This window comes from Paroedura picta, chromosome 3 (genome assembly GCF_049243985.1).
Source record: "Paroedura picta isolate Pp20150507F chromosome 3, Ppicta_v3.0, whole genome shotgun sequence".
Taxonomy (NCBI): domain Eukaryota; kingdom Metazoa; phylum Chordata; class Lepidosauria; order Squamata; family Gekkonidae; genus Paroedura; species Paroedura picta.
Window position 1 is genome coordinate 129,946,688 of NC_135371.1, and position 21,009 is coordinate 129,967,696.

General features: G+C 46.3%; 1 protein-coding gene across 2 annotated transcripts; it reads left to right on the forward strand.

The window, feature by feature from the left end:
* The first annotated feature begins 188 nt into the window (after window positions 1-188).
* On the forward strand, window positions 189-20,274 carry TRIM65 (tripartite motif containing 65). 2 transcript variants are annotated; one of them, XM_077327758.1, is made up of 7 exons: window positions 189-1,893; window positions 4,744-5,207; window positions 7,264-7,359; window positions 7,646-7,879; window positions 10,894-11,059; window positions 13,456-13,536; window positions 18,446-20,274. In XM_077327758.1, the coding sequence occupies exons 2-7, from the start codon at window positions 4,764-4,766 to the stop codon at window positions 19,045-19,047; spliced, it is 1,623 nt and encodes a 540-aa protein (XP_077183873.1). In that variant the 5' UTR covers window positions 189-1,893; window positions 4,744-4,763; the 3' UTR covers window positions 19,048-20,274. The 2 variants fall into 2 exon arrangements, with proteins under 2 accessions (XP_077183873.1, XP_077183872.1); XM_077327757.1 differs by having other exon boundaries at window positions 189-5,207.
* Window positions 20,275-21,009: the final 735 nt, after the last annotated feature.

The following is a 21,009-nucleotide window of genomic DNA, read 5'->3' on the forward strand; positions in this document are numbered from 1 at the left end:
TCCTGGGGGTGGGGAGGGGGTGGAGCATGCAAGAGCAGTCTTTGACATCAGTCAATAAATGGTGGGGACTATTCTTATAACTCTTCTGCAGGGTTCCCCAACACAGTGCCTGTAGGTGCCTTGGCAGTGAAAGCTTTTTTGGAAAGTTGGTGGGAGCAAATGAGGCACCTGCCAAGCAGGGGATGACTGGGGATTTGATTGGCTGTGCAGATTAATATTACTTTGGTGGCAATTGACACCAGTGTTGGTTTTATTCCATGACTGTTTCCCAGTGTATTTTGTTAAATTACTCCACCTGTCCCCTGCACTTGGACTTCCTCTTTGTGTGTGTATGTTGTACTTGGCTCCATTTCATGCAGTGGCCATTTTATGGTTGTACCCCCAAATCTGTGACAGAATTCCAAAAGTGCCCTGAGTCTCAAAAAGGTTGCTTACTTAGTACGTTTTTTTCATCCTTGAATTTTTGTGTTGTTCCACATGGTGACTGCACATGAGTAAACTTGCCAAGCAGAGAGAGGTCATTGTACACTGGAGCCAGAAACTTGTTCCCATCCAGGGACTACATCAGGGCTCTCCACATGTCCATGGACTACAATTTCAGCATAATTGTAGTCCATAGACTTCTGGAGAGCCCCAATTTGGCCACCTATGGACTACATGCTCCCACACAGCAGGCCCCACCCTAAGTTCATCTTTTGTTGCCAAAGGAGAAAGTTGACTTTTGGGGTCTCCAGTTTTCTGCATTAGTCAGGAATTGCTTCCCTGGTTTGCTGGCGTTGTTCTGGCTTCTGAGTTTGTACTGTGCCTCAGAAAGCCTTTTTCAAAAAATGCATCAATTGTGGGGCAAAGATTACTGAAACTGACAAACACAACTGATATCTGTTTTGGTTGGGTGAAGGGCACAACATTCCCATGCCCCAAAGCTCAAGAAAATAGAGCATCAAAACGTAAAGCAGCATTGTGGGAGTAAGCTTCGGGGCCGTTGTCCAAGTTAGCCCTGAAAAAGTGTCCATTTTCTGAATGTTGATCTTTTTTTTTGTAATACTTAGTGCTGTCCTTTGGACACAGAGCTTTGAGATTTTTAACACTGGGGCCCCAACTTATTTAAGTGCCATCTCTAGTTACCATGGGGGTTAATGGGGGGGGGCAGTTTTCTCCCATCATTTGTACAAAAGATTTCTTAAGGAACTATGTTATCTTTGCCCATATTGGAACCCATTGATTCTTCAGTAGTGTCTCTCCTTTGTTTTGGCCCAGTTGATCCGTAAGCAATTTGAACCTCCTGCCATGTGCTCATTGACTGAACTCTCTATGAAAGTCTGTCTTCTGGTGGCTGTTACATCAGCCAGGAGGGTGTGAGTGAGTAGCTTTTCAAGTAGGACACCCCCTCCCCATTTTTGATGCTTTTTCCTTCAGCCCAGTCATAGGTGTGGAGCTTCCAGGTTCAACTTATCCCTGGATATTATTTTGCCACTCTTTTTTTTTTTTTTTTTTTTTACCAAGATCAGAAAATGAGTGATTGTTACACTCCTTAAATGTTGTTATAACTTAACAACCCTGTAGTTCCACAAGGATAGAGTACTGTTTATATATTTCACTGAAAAGAGGATTTCAAATTTGTCCTGGTGGATTGTTTCAACCATTAGTGAATGCTATGGTTTGGTGAGGGTGCTGTGTTCACTTAACCTTCATCCCCATTCTACTGCTAGAGCTATAGCTTCAGTTTTGTTCTATGGAGTACCATTGGTATTCTATGGAGAGCGGCCTCTTGGTCAACAGCAGATACATTCGTATACCATTACAATTTGGATCTGCGAGTGAGGCAAGAAGTTCAAGTGGGAAAGGCAGAACTTCGCTCACTGTTCAAGTGAGGAGAGCATGTCCAATCGCCTGGTAAGTATATTATCCCCATGTCGGACTAAACAGAAGATTAATAATGAAACCAAGTTGCACTTAACTGTATTGTTCATTGAGTATTTTCTGTGCATGCATACATACCCTCCCTCCTGCTTCTCTGCATTCATTGCCTTAGTGGCACTATAGGTATTAGGTAGGGGGGGACGCTACTGTGCAGGAGTATGAGATCCCTGGGCAGGAACAAGTTTTTGGCTCTGATGCACAGTGCCTCCTGGAGGCTTTAGTGCCCCTTGGAGACTTTTAGCTGTAAAAACCTCTCCAGTCGCAGGTCTACTCATGCACGGGTCTAGAGGGCATGGGTCTAGTGGGCAAGTGGTTGGCCTCGTTGCTGCTAGCATCCTGTCCACTTCAGTTTGTGAGAGTCATCTGAAGAGACTCATTGTTCTCTCCAAAGACGGCTAAGGGGCCTCTAGACACTTTCTGTGTGTAAAGTTGAAGGAAGGTCATGGCGAAGCCTCGAGATTTTGTCTGCAAAGTGACTCACAAATGCCTCACAGCTAATGCCCAATTGGCTATTATTTTGGCGTCCTTCATCGAGGGCGGTGAGAGCTCGGACTACCTTAAATAGTAAGTTTGGAGTCCTCCTCCAAATTCGCTCAGTTCCTGTTTCTTCTGGCAGAGCTCCTCCGTATAGCATGGAGCCCGCTTGAGACGGGGTCAGAGAGGACATTTGGGAGCTATCTTATCAGTGGCTGCCAGCATTCTGTCATGCCAGTCGCTGACCAGTCCATCTAGAGAAGTGCCGGGGGGCATTGGGTCCCGCAGAGCATTCAGGAATCCAGTTGGATCCATAAGTATCCGCAGGCGAGCTGAAATGTGCTCGGCACCCAATTGAGGCGGAGGTGGCAACCCAAGCCGGGTCTTCAGGGTATAGTGGTCCGACCATGGCATGGCTGTAGCCGTGAATAGATCCACACTCAACCCTGCACCGAAAATCAGGTCCAGGGTGTGACCTGCTTGATGGGTAGGGCCAGCAACAAATTGCGAGAGCCCTAGCGTTGCCATGGCTGACACCAGGTCTAGCGCATTGCCAGAGGGTGGCAGTTCTGCATGGACATTAAAGTCCCCCAGAATTAGTAGTCTAGGGCAGGGGTCATCAACTCCCTGTCTGCGGCCCAGTGCTGGGTCGCAAAGGCCACGGTACCGGGCCACCAGCAGCCGCACCTGCCTCCCCCCGCCCGCAGCGAGAAGGAAGGGAAGAGGCAGCCGCAGCCGCTGGCGTGCTGGATTCACTAACGCGCATGCACACAGTTGCTGTGCATGCACGTTAGCGCTCCCTGGTGGTGAAAATGTGCACGCGTGGCAACTGCGTGCATGTGCGTTAGCGCCACCTGGTGGCGGAAACGCGCCTGCGCAGCAACTGCGCCTGCGCGTTTTTGCAGCACCTGGGCCGTCAGCTCTCCCCTCACCCCGGAGGCGGTCCCTGACCTGAGAAAGGTTAGGGACCGCTAGTCTAGGGAACTGTAATGTCCAGGCGGCCGCAGCTTCTAGCAGGGCAGGCAGGGCATCTGGAGGTGCATTGGGTGTGTGGTACTCAAATTTTGTAGTCAGTTTGATGTTATTGGGTATTATATTCCTGACCTTAACCATAGGCCTGGTGGAATACCTTTGTCTTACAGGCCCTGCAAAACTGATTGCGGTTACACACAGCCCTGCTTTCGATTGGCAGAGCATTCCACCAGACTGGGACCAGGACTGAAAAAGCCCTCGCCCGTGTTGAGGCCAGTTTCACTTCTTTGAGGCCAGGGACACTGAGCAAATTTTGGTTTGCTGACCATAATGTTCTTTGGGGGACATATTGGGAGAAGCAATCCCTCTCTGCAGATACCCAGATTCAACAAATGTCAATCTGAGAGAGTCAAGGATGCCTCATCATTTAAGCAGGGAGGCTTAGAGTTTATTATAGAAGTAATTGAAGCTTCTCTCACCCGAGCATTCAGGGGGGGGGGGATTAGGTATTTGAGGTATTCAAGTCATGCCTGAGCCTGTCAAGTTCATTGTTCATACTTTTCAGTTGTTAGAAAATAGCCACAGTAGTTCTGCCAGTGAGGAGGCAATAGTCATGTATGAATTTAAGCAGAGTCTCTTTGAGAGTCCTGGTCATACCACCCACTCTAAAAAAAACTCACCTTGGCAAGGGTTAATAAAGGTATGGGATTACAATCTTTTTATTTCTAAAATATTGTCCTCGTGTGTATTTAATGAATCCCACTGTTGTTTTGTTGGGTTTTTTTTGGGGGGGGGGTACTCTAGTTTGTTTAAGGGTGTTCCAAGCCATTCCTACTTTTACCCTGTCCCAGCTAAAACAGCAGAGCAGTTGGTCATCTGCAGCCATCTTGCTGCCAGGTTTGATTCCCCTCTCCTCCCCATGCAGCCAGTTGGGGGACTTTGGGATAGTCACAGTTCTCTTAGAGCTGTTATCACAGAGTATTTCTCTTAGAGCTCCCTCAGCCCCACCTACCTCACAGGGCATCTGTTTTGGGGAAAGGAAGGGAAAGGCTTGTAAGCCACTTTGGGACTCTTGGGTAGTGAAAAGCAAGGTATAAAAAAACATGTCCTTGTCGTAGATATAAGTTATATAAGTTAACAGAGCAACAACATATGTTACAAATCCTATGTTCTCTTCCAAAAGCCTTTAAACACAGGGCTGGAATCTCCCCATGGCTGCCGTTATTTGTTTGTGACGGGATGATCTTTAATAAAGCAAGCCGTGCCTATTGCGCCTGTCTCTTTAAGAGCCTTGCTGGCAGTGAGCTCTTATTATTTTTGTGCCTCCCACTTAAGAGGCATAATAGCTGCACTGGTTTCGTTTTCTCTTCCTCTTAGCTGGAGTTGCTTCCAGCAAGATGGCTTCTCTAGGTTCTCAGAAGCTGGAAGAGAAGCTGTTGTGCTGCATTTGCTTAGATATGTTTGCCACTCCTGTGACTGCACCCTGTGGACACAGTTTTTGTGAGAAGTGCATCAACAGCCACTGGGACAAAGAGGAACAGGGGCCTGTCAGCCAGAATGGCTACACCTGCCCTGAATGCAGGAAAAGATTCCCACAGAGGCCCCAACTCAGCAAGACTGTTCAGCTTGACAGTCTCGTAGAAGTTTGCAGGTTTGGAGAATTGCGGGCACCTGAGCCAGAGAGGGTAGCAGCAGTTGGTGAAAAGAGGTGTCCAAGGCACGGGCGGTCTCTGGAGCTCTACTGCCAGACCGAGAAGCAGTTTATCTGCTGTGTATGCTCAGTGAAGGCGTGCCGGGACCACCAGAAAGTTCTGTTTGAAGAGGAGCGGAAGATAAAAGAGGTAAGCAAAGTAGGAGGACTAAAGGTTTTGCTTACAAAACTTTTCAGTAACTAGCTGCACAGGGCACCACACCATCACAATTTACGGATATATCCTACCCCCCACTTGAGCAAAATGTTAGTTTCCCAACCCTTTCTTGTTTCACTTGAGGATGATGTTATCTGTTCAGTCGTGTCCGATCCTCGGCAATTCTATAGTCTCTGCCATGTGCCCCAGTCTTTGACTGCTTCTTTTAGTTGGTTCATGGTCATCCCTGTATTGGCTTTGACCGTGTCGAGCCAGAGGATCCTTTGGCGACCACGTTTCCTTTTGCTGCTGACCATAGGTAAGGGTAAAGGTATCCCCTGTGCAAGCACCGGGTCATGTCTGACCCTTGGGGTGACGCCCCCTGGCTTTGTCATGGCAGACTCAATATGGGATGGTTTGCCATTCCCTTCCCCAGTCATTACCGTTTACCCCCCAGCAAGGTGGGTACTCATTTTACCGACCTCGGAATGATGGAAGGCTGAGTCAACCTTGAGCCGGCTGCTGGGATTGAACTCTCAGCCTCATGGGCAGAGCTTTCAGACTGCATGTCTGCTGCCTTATCACTCTGTGCCACAAGAGCCTCATGCCACTGACCATGACGAGCATTAATTATTTTTCTAGCGAGTTTGATTGCATGATGTGTCCAATGTAAGTGAACTTTAGCCATAATATTTCTCCTTCTAATGACATAGTTGGTTTGCTCCTCTCTAAAACTATCTTGTTGGTAACTTGGGCTGTCCATGGTATTTACAGCATTCGTCTCCAACACCATAATTAGAAAGCAGTCTTCCATGGCTTCTGTTTCAAAGTTAAACTTTGTGTGTTACTCTAACCACCATAATAAAATCAGTCCAGTAGCATCTTTAAGACCAACAAAGACTTATTCACGGCATGAGCTTTCGAGTGCAACCTACTGTTATGATGGTCAATTCAGAGCGCTTGCACTTGAAAGCTCACACCCTGAATAAATCTTTGCTGGTCTTAAAGGTGCTACTGGACTCTGATTTTATTGTACTACTTCAGACCAACACAGACCACCATTTGAATCTAACCACCATGTATGTCTGGAATTTGGAAGTCATTATACACTTCCAGTTGCCAACAGACATGTGTACTCTGAGTGCTCGTTCCGTGTCATTTTCCCCAGTTGTGCCACGGAACCATCCTGAGTCGGAAGAGTCATGGAAACTTAAATGCCCTGTTCAGATAGAGTTCTCCTCCTTCATGCTTTATCTGCATTTTTGGAACAGTGGGATTAAAACACCAAAAAGGTGAATTTCTCATATAGGTGCAAGCTTTAAGAATGCCCTGTTCTGTCTGGGCAGGGAAATGGTTTTACGTATTGAGCGCAATGTCACATGGACATTCCCTTTAAATGGTGGAGGGCTGTTCCTGCTTTCCACATGTGGATAAAATCAGCAGTGGTCAATGTATGACATTATCTTTCTTCCTACTGGGACTGCCAGTTCCAGACTGGAAAATTCAAAGCAATTTGGAGCTGGAGACTGAGGGTTGGAAAAGGGAGGGAGCTCAGCAGGCAGGTGATATTGCCTCTGTGATGTCACATCCAGGTCAATGGTCACTTCCAAATCATCTTCCTATGAGGTCACATCATCCCACCAAATTTCCCACTTCATGTCACTTCCCTGTCTTTTTTTTATCCACCCTTACATTTATTCATGTATTCTGTCATACTTATCCTTCTACCTTAAATATCTGTGCTGGTAGGACTGGCTGGCTACCTAGTTCTGTTCTACTCGGCTTTAAAAAATCAAATTTAAAAATATCTCTTGAAATATTTTCCAGGTTTTTTTCAGGGCTAAGAAGAAAAATCTGATCTGAAGATCCTAGGAGGATGCCAGCAATAATAATTTCAGGCACCTCTCAATCCCCAACTAGTCTCTGACCTCCAATGTTTTTACAGGTGATAATATTTCTGGAAATGTCATCTGCCTAGGAGAAATAAGGGGTCGTGGGGTTATGCACAGGATAATGAAATAATTGACACTTTTGTGGGGTTCTTTGGCAGGAAAATTTAATGGAAGTACTGGAAAAAACTGAGAAGAGGGCAAAGGAAATCAAAAAAGAAATCCAGAAGCTGGAGAACCAGACAGTTGGCATTAATGTAAGAAGCCATGGACGTCACCCCAAGAAACAAGTACTTTCTCCCCATCCTTTACCTCTCTAGCAGAAATGGCAGCAACTGAAAGAGCAAGTGGCTCACTTATTTTCCTTCCTAAGAGTTCCTGCCTGCAATGCAAAGATTACTTCTTTTTACTTTGCATTCTGCCTCATATCCCCCCCCCCTCCCATCAAAGAGAAATATGGAATCTATCCATCAGAACAAAGACAAATGCGGGAAATACCTGTGAATTTTTTTCATATTTAATCCCCCTTTTGTTGTCATGCAGGATTCCTCAGAGAAGTTAAAATCAGGGATTTTGCAGAAGTTTCTCCATCTCAGTGAGACTCTGAAGGAATGCCAAAGGAAGGCACTGGAGAGAGTTGAAAAGGAGCAGGCTACTGCCCTAAACCAAGTGCAAGAAAACTGGGATCAGTTGCAGCATCAAGAGGCCACGGTTAGCGAGCACAACAAGAAGGCCCAGGAGCTGCTAGCCTGCACTGATGACATAACATTTCTGGAGGTGTGTCTTTGTGGTATAGATATGTTGCCAGTTAGTATGCAGTTCCTGGACCTGAACAGGGATAAAGGTGCTTAAACAAGTTGCCCAGTTCTCCTTTCCGGATGTACTAGTTTCATCCTGCTCTGTTGGAGAAGGGCTGTATAGAATAAAGCCACTGCATCATGTTCATCATATTGCACAATCCCACACACTGGTGAGACAGCAAGATCAACGGCAAAACCTTCCTGCTACGGTCCATGGGGTAAAATGCGGTATGGATCCTAATTCTGTCAGGTGGATCGATAACTGGTTGACAGATCGTACACAAAAGGTACTTGTTAATGGTTCAGCATCCTCTTGGGCCTGTGTTGTTCAACATATTTATTTGAATGAGGGATTAGAGGGGGTACTTATTAAATTTGTAAACCAGTGGTCCCCAACCACTGGTCCGGGGACCGATCCCAGCCCATGAATCAGTTGGTACCGGGCCACGGCTCCTCCTTGTCCTCCTCCCCAGCTCCTGCCTCAGGGGCTGCTCTGCCACCGGCTCACATTTGGTGCTCTCCGGTGGCTGCCATGGCTGAGGCTCCCCCTCGGCGTGGCACTGCACAGCTGCGGCTGGCAGCATCCCCCAGCGGGCAGCAGGAAGTCAAGGGCATCGGCGGGAAAGCAAGTGGAGCAGGGAATCAGGCAGCTGCAGTGACATCCCTCGGCAAAAGACTACCCCTCCCCCTCGGGCCTCAGTAAAATTGTCAAGCATTGACCGGTCCCCGGTGATAAAAAGGTTGGGGACCACTGTTATAGACGATACTAAACTGGGAGGGGTAGCAAACACAACTGAAGACAGAATCAGAATCTTGATAGGCTCAAGAAATGGGCTAAATTAAATTAAATAAAGGTCAATTGACCTTTAACTTTTAGCAGTTCTGTCCAATTTTTGTTAAGTACAGAATCTCTTGCTTTTTTTACTATCAAACTTAGAATTATGTCTTTGGGTAGTTTTCTGTGTATGGCAATTATAAAATTCATTCTGAAGATTTTCTCAGTCTAAACTTCCTTCTCCTGTAAATTCTTGTTCCATATTTGTTTTTCAAAACTCTTCTGGCACTCCCCTAAGACACAGATTTAGATTTCTTCCCTGCACCCCAATAATTCTGTGGAATCTTGCCACACTCTTATTTCTTTCACCTCTTTTTCAGAATTGTGGACCTTAGCCTGAACCTCCTCAATTTGTTGGGTGTTTGCCTCCACACTTTTTTTTCAAATTAGCTATATTTGAGGCTAATTCCTCTTTCGAATCAACTACTTCCTTCTCCACTTCAGTTATTTCTTCAAGTCGGCCTTAGTGCTGTGTAGTTGCTTTGTGAGCATATTTATACCTTGCAAAAACTGTGATATCTCTGTTATTTCATCTTGTTCTTCTCCATAACTTTTCTTGTTTATAGTGACATATCTCCTCCAGAATTCCACTGGTTCCATTAAACTTTTACTACTTTTGGGTGATTTCTTAAAATAACGTGTTTTGATATAAGACATAGGCCTAGCCCAATAATAACAGCCTTGAAATAATGAATATATTATTCACAAAATTCTCATAGAAACCCCCACATCCTAACCCCGCCTGTGGCGCCGCGGGCGCCATGGACTAAATAAAGCCGTAAGGGCTTAGGGGGAGGAGTTAGGGCGGGCTCTGTCCGGGATGAGGAAGGGTGCCGATTGGCCCCTTCCTCTGGACAGACCATCGGCGGGGCCAATCGGCAGGTGCTTTGCACCTGCCGATTGGCCTCTCCGATTCCCACCCTGCCGACAAGGGAGCTTCTTGCCGTGTCAGGCCACCGGCCAGGGAGCCCCTGCCAGCCACGCTGCCCGCAGCTGCCGGGGGCTCCCTTGCCTAGCGCCTGCTGTATTGTGATTACAGCGGGCTTGCTTACTAGTTAAATATAAAACATACAGCTATTTACCATATGATTATAAAGGTTTAAAAAATTATGACCAATTAATTAGTTATTTGAAATATGGAACAAATTAATTAGTATGAAATAAGGTCTTTTAAGATTCCACTTTATTTGTATAGTAACTAGACAGTGACACTATGTTTAACACAGAGGATGCCATGGGCCACTGAGATTGGAAAGAGGTTTTGTGTCGTGTAGACCAGCGGTCCGCAAGTTTCCGCTTGCTGCGGACCGCTGCAGCGTAGTGGGTGGAGAGGGTGGCCCAGGGGCCCGCGCACGCACGTAGGCGCCGCCGCCATGCCGGTGGTCGCGGCTTCCCCTCCCGGCCCCTCCAGGCCGCGAGCAAAGCGGTCGATTAGCTTGCGGCTCGGCAAGCTTCTCTTTCCTCCCCTCCCCTCCCGAAGCGAGAAGCTTGCCGGGCCGCGAGCTAATCGGCCGCTTTGGTGGCCAATTTGCTCGCGGCCTGGCGAGCTTCTCGCTTCGGGGGGGGGAGGGAAGAAGGAGCTGCGGCCCGGCGCTGAGGCCTTTGCAGCCTGGCGCCGGGCCGCGGCCTGCGGGTTGGGGACCACTGGTGTAGACTCTCAACAAAGAGTACTTCTTACTTTATCAGCAGGGAGCAGATTAGCTGACAACTAATGGTTGGCAAGTAAGGCAACTGAAACTTCAGGACACAGTTTACTACAGGCAGGCTGAAGAGCAACTGCCTTAGGGAAATTCCACTGACTGAGCCTCCCCTTTCCAGAGAGGAGAAGAAATCTTGTAGCAGAAGGAAGCTCCAGTCTGTGGCCTGCCTTACCAATGAGAGGATACCCATACTTGCATCCTCTAGGGGAAATCGTTTGTAGCTGGGAGAGAAGGGAATGAGAGTCCATCCTTCTTATGGAGGGAAACAGGGACGAAGTAATCAGCAAGAAAAATGCTCTGCCAGCAATCCAACAAATAAGACTAGGCTGGACCAGTAAGAGGGAAGTTGACATACTAAGAGGCTCCTGAATCCATTGCATTTAAATTCACCATAAGGTTACCTCTGTTTTCATAAATCACCAAGCTTGTGGTTTAACTTTATTAATTTTTTTGTAGGAACTTTTGGTTCTTCCTGCTCCTGGCAGCTTGAAAATTCCTCCAGCTGTTGAATTTGATTTGGCCTGCAATGTGGATTCAATCAACAAGTTCTTCAATGAGGTCTCCCGGATATTTCAGGAAGCTTTGTCAGATTCCTTGAATCCAGAAGCCACTGACGCACAGTGTAACTATTGTTTTTATTTATTTGTTGTGCAAAGGGTAGCATTAGAAGGGTCTGGTTTTTAGTGGGTTACTGGAGTCTTTACTGGTATACGAAATCTAGTTGTCAACACATTTGTAGGATAGAATAAAAGAAGAAATATATATAGATACAGATATAGGTATAGGTATAGGTAAAGGGTATCCCCTGTGCAAGCACCGAGTCATGTCTGACCCTTGGGGTGACGCCCTCTAGCGTTTTCATGGCAGACTCAGTACGAGGTGGTTTGCCAGTGCCTTCCCTAGTCTTTACTGTTTACCCCCCAGCAAGCTGGGTACTCATTTTACCGACCTCGGAAGGATGGAAGGCTGAGTCAACCTTAAGCCGGCTGCTGGGATTGAACTCCCAGCTTCAAGGCCAGAGCTTTCAGACTGCATGTCTGCTGCCTTACCACTCTGCGCCACAAGAGGCTATATATAAATATACATACACATACACATATATACACAAAATATGATATACAAAATATTTATATACAAATACAAGATAAATATTTATATACAAAACAGACAGCTGTTTTGTGTCTTCTGTATTGTTGTTACCTTCCCTGAGCCTCCTGGGAATGGTGGGCTATGAAATATGACGATGATGATGATATGGCAATTCTAATTAAAAAACCTAGGCAAAGAGAAATGGTTTCACCTGGCATCTAAAGGACACAGTAGCAGAGATGCTAGGTGAGCTTCAAGGTGGGAAGAGCTATTCCAAAGGTGAGGTGCCACCACTAAAAAGCCCATGGCTGTTCTTGTAATATGCCTTGGATCTGCCGGCAGGGGCGCAGAAAACAGGACTTGGCAAGAGGATCTTAACTGGAGAGACTGCACAGTACAGGATAAGGGGGTCAGTCAAATGACACACACATAGAACATCCACAAGACTTTATCCCATAATCATCTATCTTCTGGGTTTTCATCTGCATTGCATATTTTTGAGAAAGGGCAGAATAAAAATCAAAACATAAATAAATAAATTGATGCAGTCTTTCAGAAACTTGGCATGATACATCCTTTGGATCAGAGTGCCCATGTATATGAGAATGTGCACATATTTTTAAGCTCCCACTTACATTGTCACCTATAGCAGATTTCCAGCTTTCGTCTTCAAAAACAGTTTCTAGTAATTTTGGCTGTGGAGATATAAGGAACAAAGTGCATACTTTATATCTTTGCAACAAAAAGGGCTTTATAAAAATACTAGCTTCAAAGCCTGTTCCTAAGAATGGGCCTTGAAAGGGCCCCCTCCCCTGGCCCCCAGCCAGGCAGCTTAAGGTGGCTTTGGGCCGCAGTTCGCAGCTGGATCAAGTGGGGTGGGCAGCTCGTTAGCAAGCAGGCCCTGGATAGAGCTCCTTAGCAGGCAGTCAGCAGGCAGGGAGGCCCTCATTAGCAGGCCCAGCCTAGCAAGCCAAGAGGCCCTCATTAGCAGGCCCTCCACCACGACCCTTTGCCCAGGGCCCTCTCCCCTTACCTGCTCCAGGCACTGAGGTGCATCTGAGAGCAAAGAGGCGAGAGTCCAGGAACAGAGGGTGGGAGCTGTAGGGGCAGGGCCAATGGCCCTATTCCAACTTGGACAGCCGGACATGTTCCACCCCCCAGGCTGAACCATGGATAAGGATAACCTAGGAAATCAGAGGAGATAATAGGTCCTAACGGACTGGTACAACTTTATTTTGTTCTAGCTATCTAGTAGTTGCTATTTTTAGCCCCCCCTAGCTACCATCAGAGGACTTTGAGTCAAGAAAAATGCAAGAGAAACTGCTGTGTGGCTGCTGCATTGCCACAGGAAATGCCTGTTTGGTTTGTGGTGACAATTGTCACATGCACAGCCCCCATAACCAGTCCACAGTGCCTGAACCCTTCACAACGGCATCTCAAAATCTGAACATACTAAGATGAGGAACTGCATTGTATCATTCAAGTGGGTAGCCATGTTGGTCTGAAATAGCACAACAAAAATAGAGTCCAGTTGCACCTTTAAGACCAACAAAGGTTTATTCAAGGTGTGAGCTCAAATTTAGTTGTTCATTGTATCAAGTCACAATATTGGTACATCTAGATTCTAGCACTGTGCTGTCTGTTCTCACTGGCAGGATCTTGGGCAGAAATGGGTATTTTCTGAAACTGACTGTGCAGAAACTGACCCCAGATCCTTTACCTAGAGATAGCAGTATGCTAATCTGGGGCTTTCTACATGCAGTGCACTTGCTGTACCACTGTACCCCAGATGTGTAATGGCACCCCTCCCCCAATAAGACTCCCTGAACACACTGCTGAGTCTTGACATGTCCACAGTTTGAAAAATGCCAGTGTTTTACTTCTTCCTGTTTAATTTCCTTTTGTATGTGTGTATCTCTTGTTCTTCAGCCTCACTGGAGTCAAAACCAGTCACCGTGAGACCTGCACAGTGTCTTCCAGAGACTGAATTAAGAATGCATTTTTTAAAAGGTAAGGAACTTACTGGGCTGCTCTAGAGCAGTAGGGCCATGAATGTACTGATATAGTCAGACATGCTTCAGGTCCTCACACTGTATCTACTCAGACAATGAATCTCTAGAAATTCCCACTCCTGCAGATGGGTTCCATCAGTGTACTTAGCAGGCAATGAAGAAGGAACAGTTTATACAAGCACTCTATTTAACACAGACAATGTAGCTTGTAATATAGGCGCTACAAACACATACAAATTGTGGCTCTCAAGTGCCCAAACCCCATCCAAACGCTCCTGCTTGCATGTGTTTGTAGTTCCCAGGAGCTTGCCAGGAGTGGACTGGGAAGGGGAAACAGCCCTGGGAAAAGTCAAGCTGAGTTCCTCTTGCTGTGCCTCAAGCCAACTCTGCAGGGTCACTCAGCTCAGTGGGGGTAACAACAGATGTTAGCTCCCACAGCATCATCCCCCAAACAAGAAGCAGTGCAGGAGGAGGCAGTGGGTGAGTGGATGCCCACTGCCATGGCTGATGAGGGGTCTGAGCCAAACAGCCCCTTTAAGGCTTCAACAGAGTTTCTAGGACTTGACTGTACGTTTTCCGGTAAGTTGCCAGTATGCCCCTGCATGTTAGACTGCTCTGGCAGGTAAACTGCTTGCATGAGCTTTTTTTTTTTAGTGCAAGTCACTGTAAGATAATGTCAAGACCAGACCAGTCAGAGGCGGAATTCCATTCTTGTTCCTACCTGCAACCCTGACCTGGATAGCCCAGGCAAGTTCTATGCCATCAGATCTTGGGAGCTAAGATGGGCTGGCCCTGGATGGTATTTGGATGGGAGACCTTGAAGGATTTGGGTGGTAGTTCCTCCAAGGAACACTAGGGGTCAGGACACAGGCAGGCAATGGAAAACCACTTCTGAATGTGCCTTGACTAGCTGCCAGGCAATCCTCAGATCTGGCTACGCTAGACACGTGGCCATACAAGGAATGAATCCTACCCACACATATAGTGATCCTTTTCCTTGGTTGCAAAAATTTCTCCACTGTCCTTTTGTATGAGATGTCCGCATTGAACTGAAGAACGAAAGCACTGATAGTTTGGGTCCCTGTGCGCATTCACTGGGCATGGTGGATGTTCAGTAGAACATTTACTCCCAGTGAAGTGCACACAAGATTGCAATGGAAAGAAACCCAACTTCACCCCCTAGAAGGCACACCAAGATCCAATATGGTGCAGTAGTTAGGGTCAGATACAAGTTCAGATTCTACTCAGCCACCAAGCTTACTGAGTCAGGCATTTTTGCATCCTAACTCCATCTCAAAGGAGGATTCGGCAAGAAGGAGAGAACAGCATACTGTATACTTACCTTAGGGTAAGTGTGTGACAGTTCAGCATGATTTTATAATCTCCTTTGAATGCCATTTTGAGGGGGAGTTGCAAAATGCAAGACAATGAAACTGATCCAGTGGCACCTTAAAGGTTAACAAAATGTACGTATTTCTGCATAAGTTTTTAGGAGCAAAGATTATGCTGGAATAAATAGTGTTAGGTTTTAACTGCTTCTGGACTCATGTTTTCTTTTAGAGAAAAAGTAGGTTTTCATACTCCACTTTCTCAGTCCTAAGGAGTCTCAAAGCAACTTACCATCCTATATTTCCTTTTCCCACAACAGGCAAATTGTGAGTAGCTAGGACTGAAGGAGCTCTGAGACTGGCCCAAGGTCACCCAACTGGCTGCATGTGGAGGAGGAGTGGGCGATCAAACCCAGTCCCTCCCACTTAACCACTATACCAAGCTGGCTCTCATGTGCTGCTACAAGTGAACAGGGCTATCCATACAGAATCAGATTCCTTTTAATGCGAGGACTTTGTCATGGATGAAGCAGGAGGTATAGGAGGCAGTTGCATGCCAATAGCCAGCTTGGTGTAGTGGATAGGAGTGCAGACTTCTGATCTGGCAAACCAGGTTTGATTTGCTGCTCTTCCTCCACATGCAACCAGCTGAGTGACTTAGGGCTCGCCATGGCACTGATAAAACTGTTATGACCGAGCAGTGATATCAGGGGATTGTAAGTCGCTTTAAGATTATGATGATTCCTTCTTTTTCTCCTTCTTATAATACAGAGTTAAGCTGGAGAAGAAAGGCAGGCAACACTGCAGGTCATGAAAGCCCCAGGGGTTGGATTAGGGTTGCCAGGTCCCCCCTGATCAGCAGCAGGTGAGGGGAGATAGGACTGCCAGCTCCAGGTTTGGAAATTCCTTGAGACTTAACAGTGGAGCCTGGGGAGGACAGGGACTTCAGTGGGGTACAGCACTGTGGTATTAATTCTCCAAAGTATCTGTTTTCTCCAGGGGAACTAACTTCTGTATTCTGTAGATGAGCTGTCATTCCAGGAGTTCCTCAGCTCTCACCTGGAAGCTGGCATCTCTAGGATGGATCAAAAGATGATATTGTGTGAACAGATTGTGTTCTAGTGCCCTCTGCATAAACGGTTCTGGATTCTCTTTTTGAAAGATGTAGGAAGTTGCAAATGTAGCTGACAGGGAATCAGCACCCCCTTTGTGTGAATGAAGTTGAATTCTGTTCATACTGCAGGATTTCTGGCTCATGGTCCCCATCCTGAAATACAGGACTCCTGGGTCAAGCTCCTATCACTTCAGAATGTTTGAGACAGTGGTCCTGATTCTTGCAATAATATTCCTCTCTGGCTTCAGTGGAGGGTGGCTCATGAACACAACCCTTTGTAGGGAGCTGCTTCTCTGATGTAGTGAATTGGAAATTTCATGCAACATTCATTACAAGGTTCAAGGTTTGAATAATGCCTCTTGCTTTCAAGGTTTTGTTTGAACTCCTGTGGGCTAGACCAGTGGTCCCCAACCTTTTTGAGGCTGGGGACCGGCGGCAGCAGGGAGGGCAATTGCCCGGCCGCGCACACAAGCATGTGCACGCGCCATGCACGGCCGAAATCGAGCATGCCTGGCACTTTCGCGCATGCGCAAAAGTGTCACACATGTGCGATTTCGGCCACGCATTGTGCATACGTGCATGCGCAACCCGGCCACGCATGCACAATGCACGTGTACAACCTGCTTTCCTCTCCCCCCCTTGCGGCCTGGGAAGTTTTTTACTGCGGGGGGGGGGCGGGGAGAGAGAGCCGCTGCCCGGTGTCAGGGCCACCGCGGCCTGGTACCGGGCCACGGCCCAGTGGTTGGGGACCACTAGGCAAGACTTACAATCTAGGGTTCCTAACCTGAATCCAAACTCTTCACCGGACTTCATTGACACATGCGTTTATGTATGCTTTACATAGTGGAAGAAAACTTTAATGCCATTGCCTTGTGGAAGGAAAATAGATTTTGAAGGGTACTTTTTGCTTGAAGTTTTTTTATTGGGCATTGGAAATGCACATTTGTTACACCAGATACATTTGATTTTTTTTAAAATGGCACCTGCTTTTTAAAAGGGGTCATCTTGCACTTAGCATGTTTCAAATCAAGAATACAAGAAGCTCTTTAAAAAAGTATCCATTTAATTGAACAGGGGTACAGTTCCCCCATTAAAGCAACTGAGACTCCTGTTCTCAGTCAAGCATGAAACATGATGAAGACAGATAAGACTGTATAAGGGTAGCTGCTAGAAATGATAGCAAACATATTTTGTAACTTTGGACAACAACGAATGTACGAAGGGTACTCTTGGGTATATATATATGCATACATGCATACACTCATCCTCTGCTTCAGCTTCCGTTTAGTATCCTTATTTAGGCAGAAAGCTGGTCAAGGGAGCTGAACGCTAGTACCGATTGACACCCTACATAGGCACCCTGGCAAGGCATTTGTGAGTTTTGCAGGTCTGGTTGCTTTGTATAAGGCAGGACTTGCAGCTGCAAAGGATTTGCTCCGAAGGAAATGGATGGCATCCCTTTCCTATTTGCAGAAGGATTTCCCCACCCCCACCAAATCCACATTCCAATCTAACAAGTACACTGCAGAGGTTCATTGCTCGTGCCTTGGCTAAATATCCTGCAACCCCACAATGTTAGCCGAATGAGAGAGTACTTTCGCCTCTTCTGCTACAGGAAAAAGTGAAGGAAATCCAAGTGTGTGCTCTAGCACAGCTGTCCCCAAACCCCGGTTCGGGGACTGGTACCGGTCCGTGGATCAGTCAGTACCGGGCCATGGCTCCTCCTCCCCGGCTGCTGCCTCAGGGGCTGCCCTGCCACTCTGCCGCCAGCTCATCTTTGGTGCTCTCCAGCAGCCGCCATGGCTGGGGGCTCCCCCTCAGTGTGGCACTGTGCAGATTCTGCTGGCAGCGCCCCCAGTGGGCGCAGAACATTGAGCAAAAGGAAATGGCCAGAGCCCTTATTCACCACCACTGGAGGCAGCTGCTCTGAAGTACCTCCTGCTCCGAAGAGGCAGAGGAAGCAGGGATTGGCTCTTTGCTTCAGGTGGGGGAAAGATGCCACTTGGTTTCAGTATCCAAAGAAAGGGGCAGTTAGTCCCCAGAGCTTGAAGGTGCATGGCTGTGATACACTTGCATGAAATGAATGGGTCAGGCCATTGATATGGAGCAGCCTGAAGTTTTTGTTTTCCTGTCCCAGTCAAGGCCTTTTGGATATTATCCCCAAGACTTAAGCGGTTACTAGAGAAACAAATGAACCAAGTACCATGGTGCTCCTAACTGCCACACTGGATATCACCTTATTGTGTGGAACTGAAGTCATATTAAAGTCACTAAGTCTCCATTTGCAGACTTTAACCTTGTATGTTTGGGTCATTAACACTGTGCAATTCTCCCCTGTCATACTGACATACTATTTTTCAATGTAGCCTCAAGGTGGGATGGGGAATGGGAGGGATTAAACAGGCTAGGGTTAGTACTAGGGTAAATACTATTTTTCCCCTTCCTCAAACTTGTTATTTTTGCAGATCATCGGAATTTGACTTTTGACCCAGCCACAGCTAACAAATACCTGTACTTGTCTGACCAGAACCGGAAGGCCAAACACACTCAAGGTTTTCACAGTACACTGTCTAATGACCCAAAGACGTTTGAGCCATGGCAGATCCTGTGTGCCCAGCAGTTCACCGAGGGCAGTAACTACTGGGAAGTCAAGCTGTCTGGCCAGTCTGTTGTTATCGGTGTTGCTTACAAGAGCATCTCAAAAAAGAAACAAGTTGGCCGCACGTTCACCATTGGGCTGGATAGGCTGTCCTGGGGCCTGCATGTCCAAGAAGATTGTTATTTGGCCTACCACAACAGTGAACATACGAAGATAAAAGAGTCCTTGTGCAAATTCATTGGCGTGAGGTTGGACTATGATCGAGGAGTCCTTTCCTTCTATGGCATAGAAGACCATATGAAACACCTCCATTCTTTCCACAGTATCTTTACAGAGCCCCTTTGCCCAATTTTTTGGCTTTGCGAAGGCACAGCAGTTACCCTTTGCCAAAAAAGCCAAGCCCAAAGCATAGCGGATGAGATACTTCCTGACTCACAGGCAGTTCCTGATGCCACGAAGCAACCATGAGATGGACAGATAGCTCTGTAATACTGGTGGTGAGTTTGTCAGTATTCCCATCAGAATAGGACTAAGGATGGAGAGGATGAGTGTGGAAAAGGATGATAATGTAAACCCTTAGCTTTCCTTATCTGCCCAACTAGAAATGTAGAAAAATATAGATGCACTGGGAAACCAATATGGCAATAAAATATCCAAATTGGACTTGCATAGAGTCTTCCCTCTTCGGTAATTCTTTTATTCTTATTTCACACAAGTCCCGGCGTGTTTCACCTTACAGCTTTTTCAAGGGACGGTTTTTATATTTAAGGATCAACTTCAACTTATTAAGGAATCTCTTGATAGAGTATAAGGTCATGCTCACAATAGCTAAACTTAGCTTGTGGTGCTTCAGACGCTATTTAGCTATTGTGAGCATGACTTGTGTGAAAAAATAAGAATAAAAGAATTACTGAAGAGAGAAGACTCTATATAAGTCCAATTTTGATATTTTATTGCCATATTGGTTTCCCAGTGCGTCTGTATTTGTCTCTTCACCGGGACCCACCCCTTCCAGTTCATTACTAGAAATGTGGCAGGTCTCTGAATAATTTGTTGTTGTTAGGTGGTTAGTCGTGTCCGACCCATCGCGACCCCATGGACAATGATCCTCCAGGCCTTCCTGTTCTCTACCATTCCCCCAGAGTCCATTTAAGTTCGCACCTACTGCTTCAGTGACTCCATCGTCCCCTTCTTCTTTTGCCCTCGATCGCTCGATCTGAATAATACTCTTGCTTTATTTTCCTTTTCTGCTGCAAACTTGACAGGTCCTTTCCTACAAACAACTAGCCTGGAGTGCCTTATCAACAGGGTTGCGATAAGGTCACAGTGGAAATATATATATAATAATATATATAGAGGCCTATGAATTGAAAACAACAATTTCATTAGTGTAATTCTAAAATATTAAGAGATGTCTTAGTTGCTGAGATAATCAAAATATTTTCCTGGATCCCTTTAGAGTATTCTAGGATTTGAAAAGGAAAACAACAGGCTATTTGTTTGAAATGTCACACTTAAGCATAACGGAGTCTTTCTTTGAAAACAGGTGGCCAAAAAAACTTACATGGAGGACCATTAATTTAGCATGAGGCTTACCAAAACAGTGAGGAGAGAGCAGTTGGCAAACAAGAAATGCTATATAACAATTTTAATTCTATCATTTTCTCAATAAACATTTCATATAAAAGGCAATAAGTATCTCTTGTCACTCAATGTAAAGATGGAGCTGAAGTCAGTCCCTTATAAAGGCCGCACTGGCTTAATCTTTTGTAGCATTTCCTCCTTGGGTCAGTGTTCGGAAGGAATCTTGCAGCATCCTTCCTCCAAATTCCCATTTTGTCACTCTCCTTGCCTGCCCTTTTGAAGATTAATGTAGGAGCTAAAAGAGATAAGGGCTTTGAGATAGCAGGTCAGGAGCTTGGTTCCTCAGCATTTGGGTAAGTTCCTCATGACAAGGCCCCACTGCTCCATGAGCTGGTCAGAAGGTGGTAGTATGCTTGGATTCAAGTAGGAGGAGGTTTATTGGAGCTGTAAAGCCACACCAGAGCCTTTGCTACTACCCTGACATGTCTGCAAGTCTCTCCTTAGCCTAGCTTGCTCAGATATGCTGCTTTTCAGTGTTTTCCAACCTAAACCCTCTACACATGTCATAGTAGAGGCCTTGCGGTATAAGCAGAAATTAATATAATGTCTGGTCGATGGTGCTGCTTAGACCTTCATTGAAACATAGGATAACACACATGTAGTAGATACATTCCGGCAGTATAGTGGTGGAAGGCAGGGCACTAGAGTGCCTTCCAGTGGGGAAACAGAGACAGTTATAAAGTTATTCTTGCATAATTGGTAGGGCTCCAAACTTGGGAGCATCCTTATGGGACACAGCCACTTGACAAGGCATCTTTACATACTAGATGCATGAGTCATGAGCTG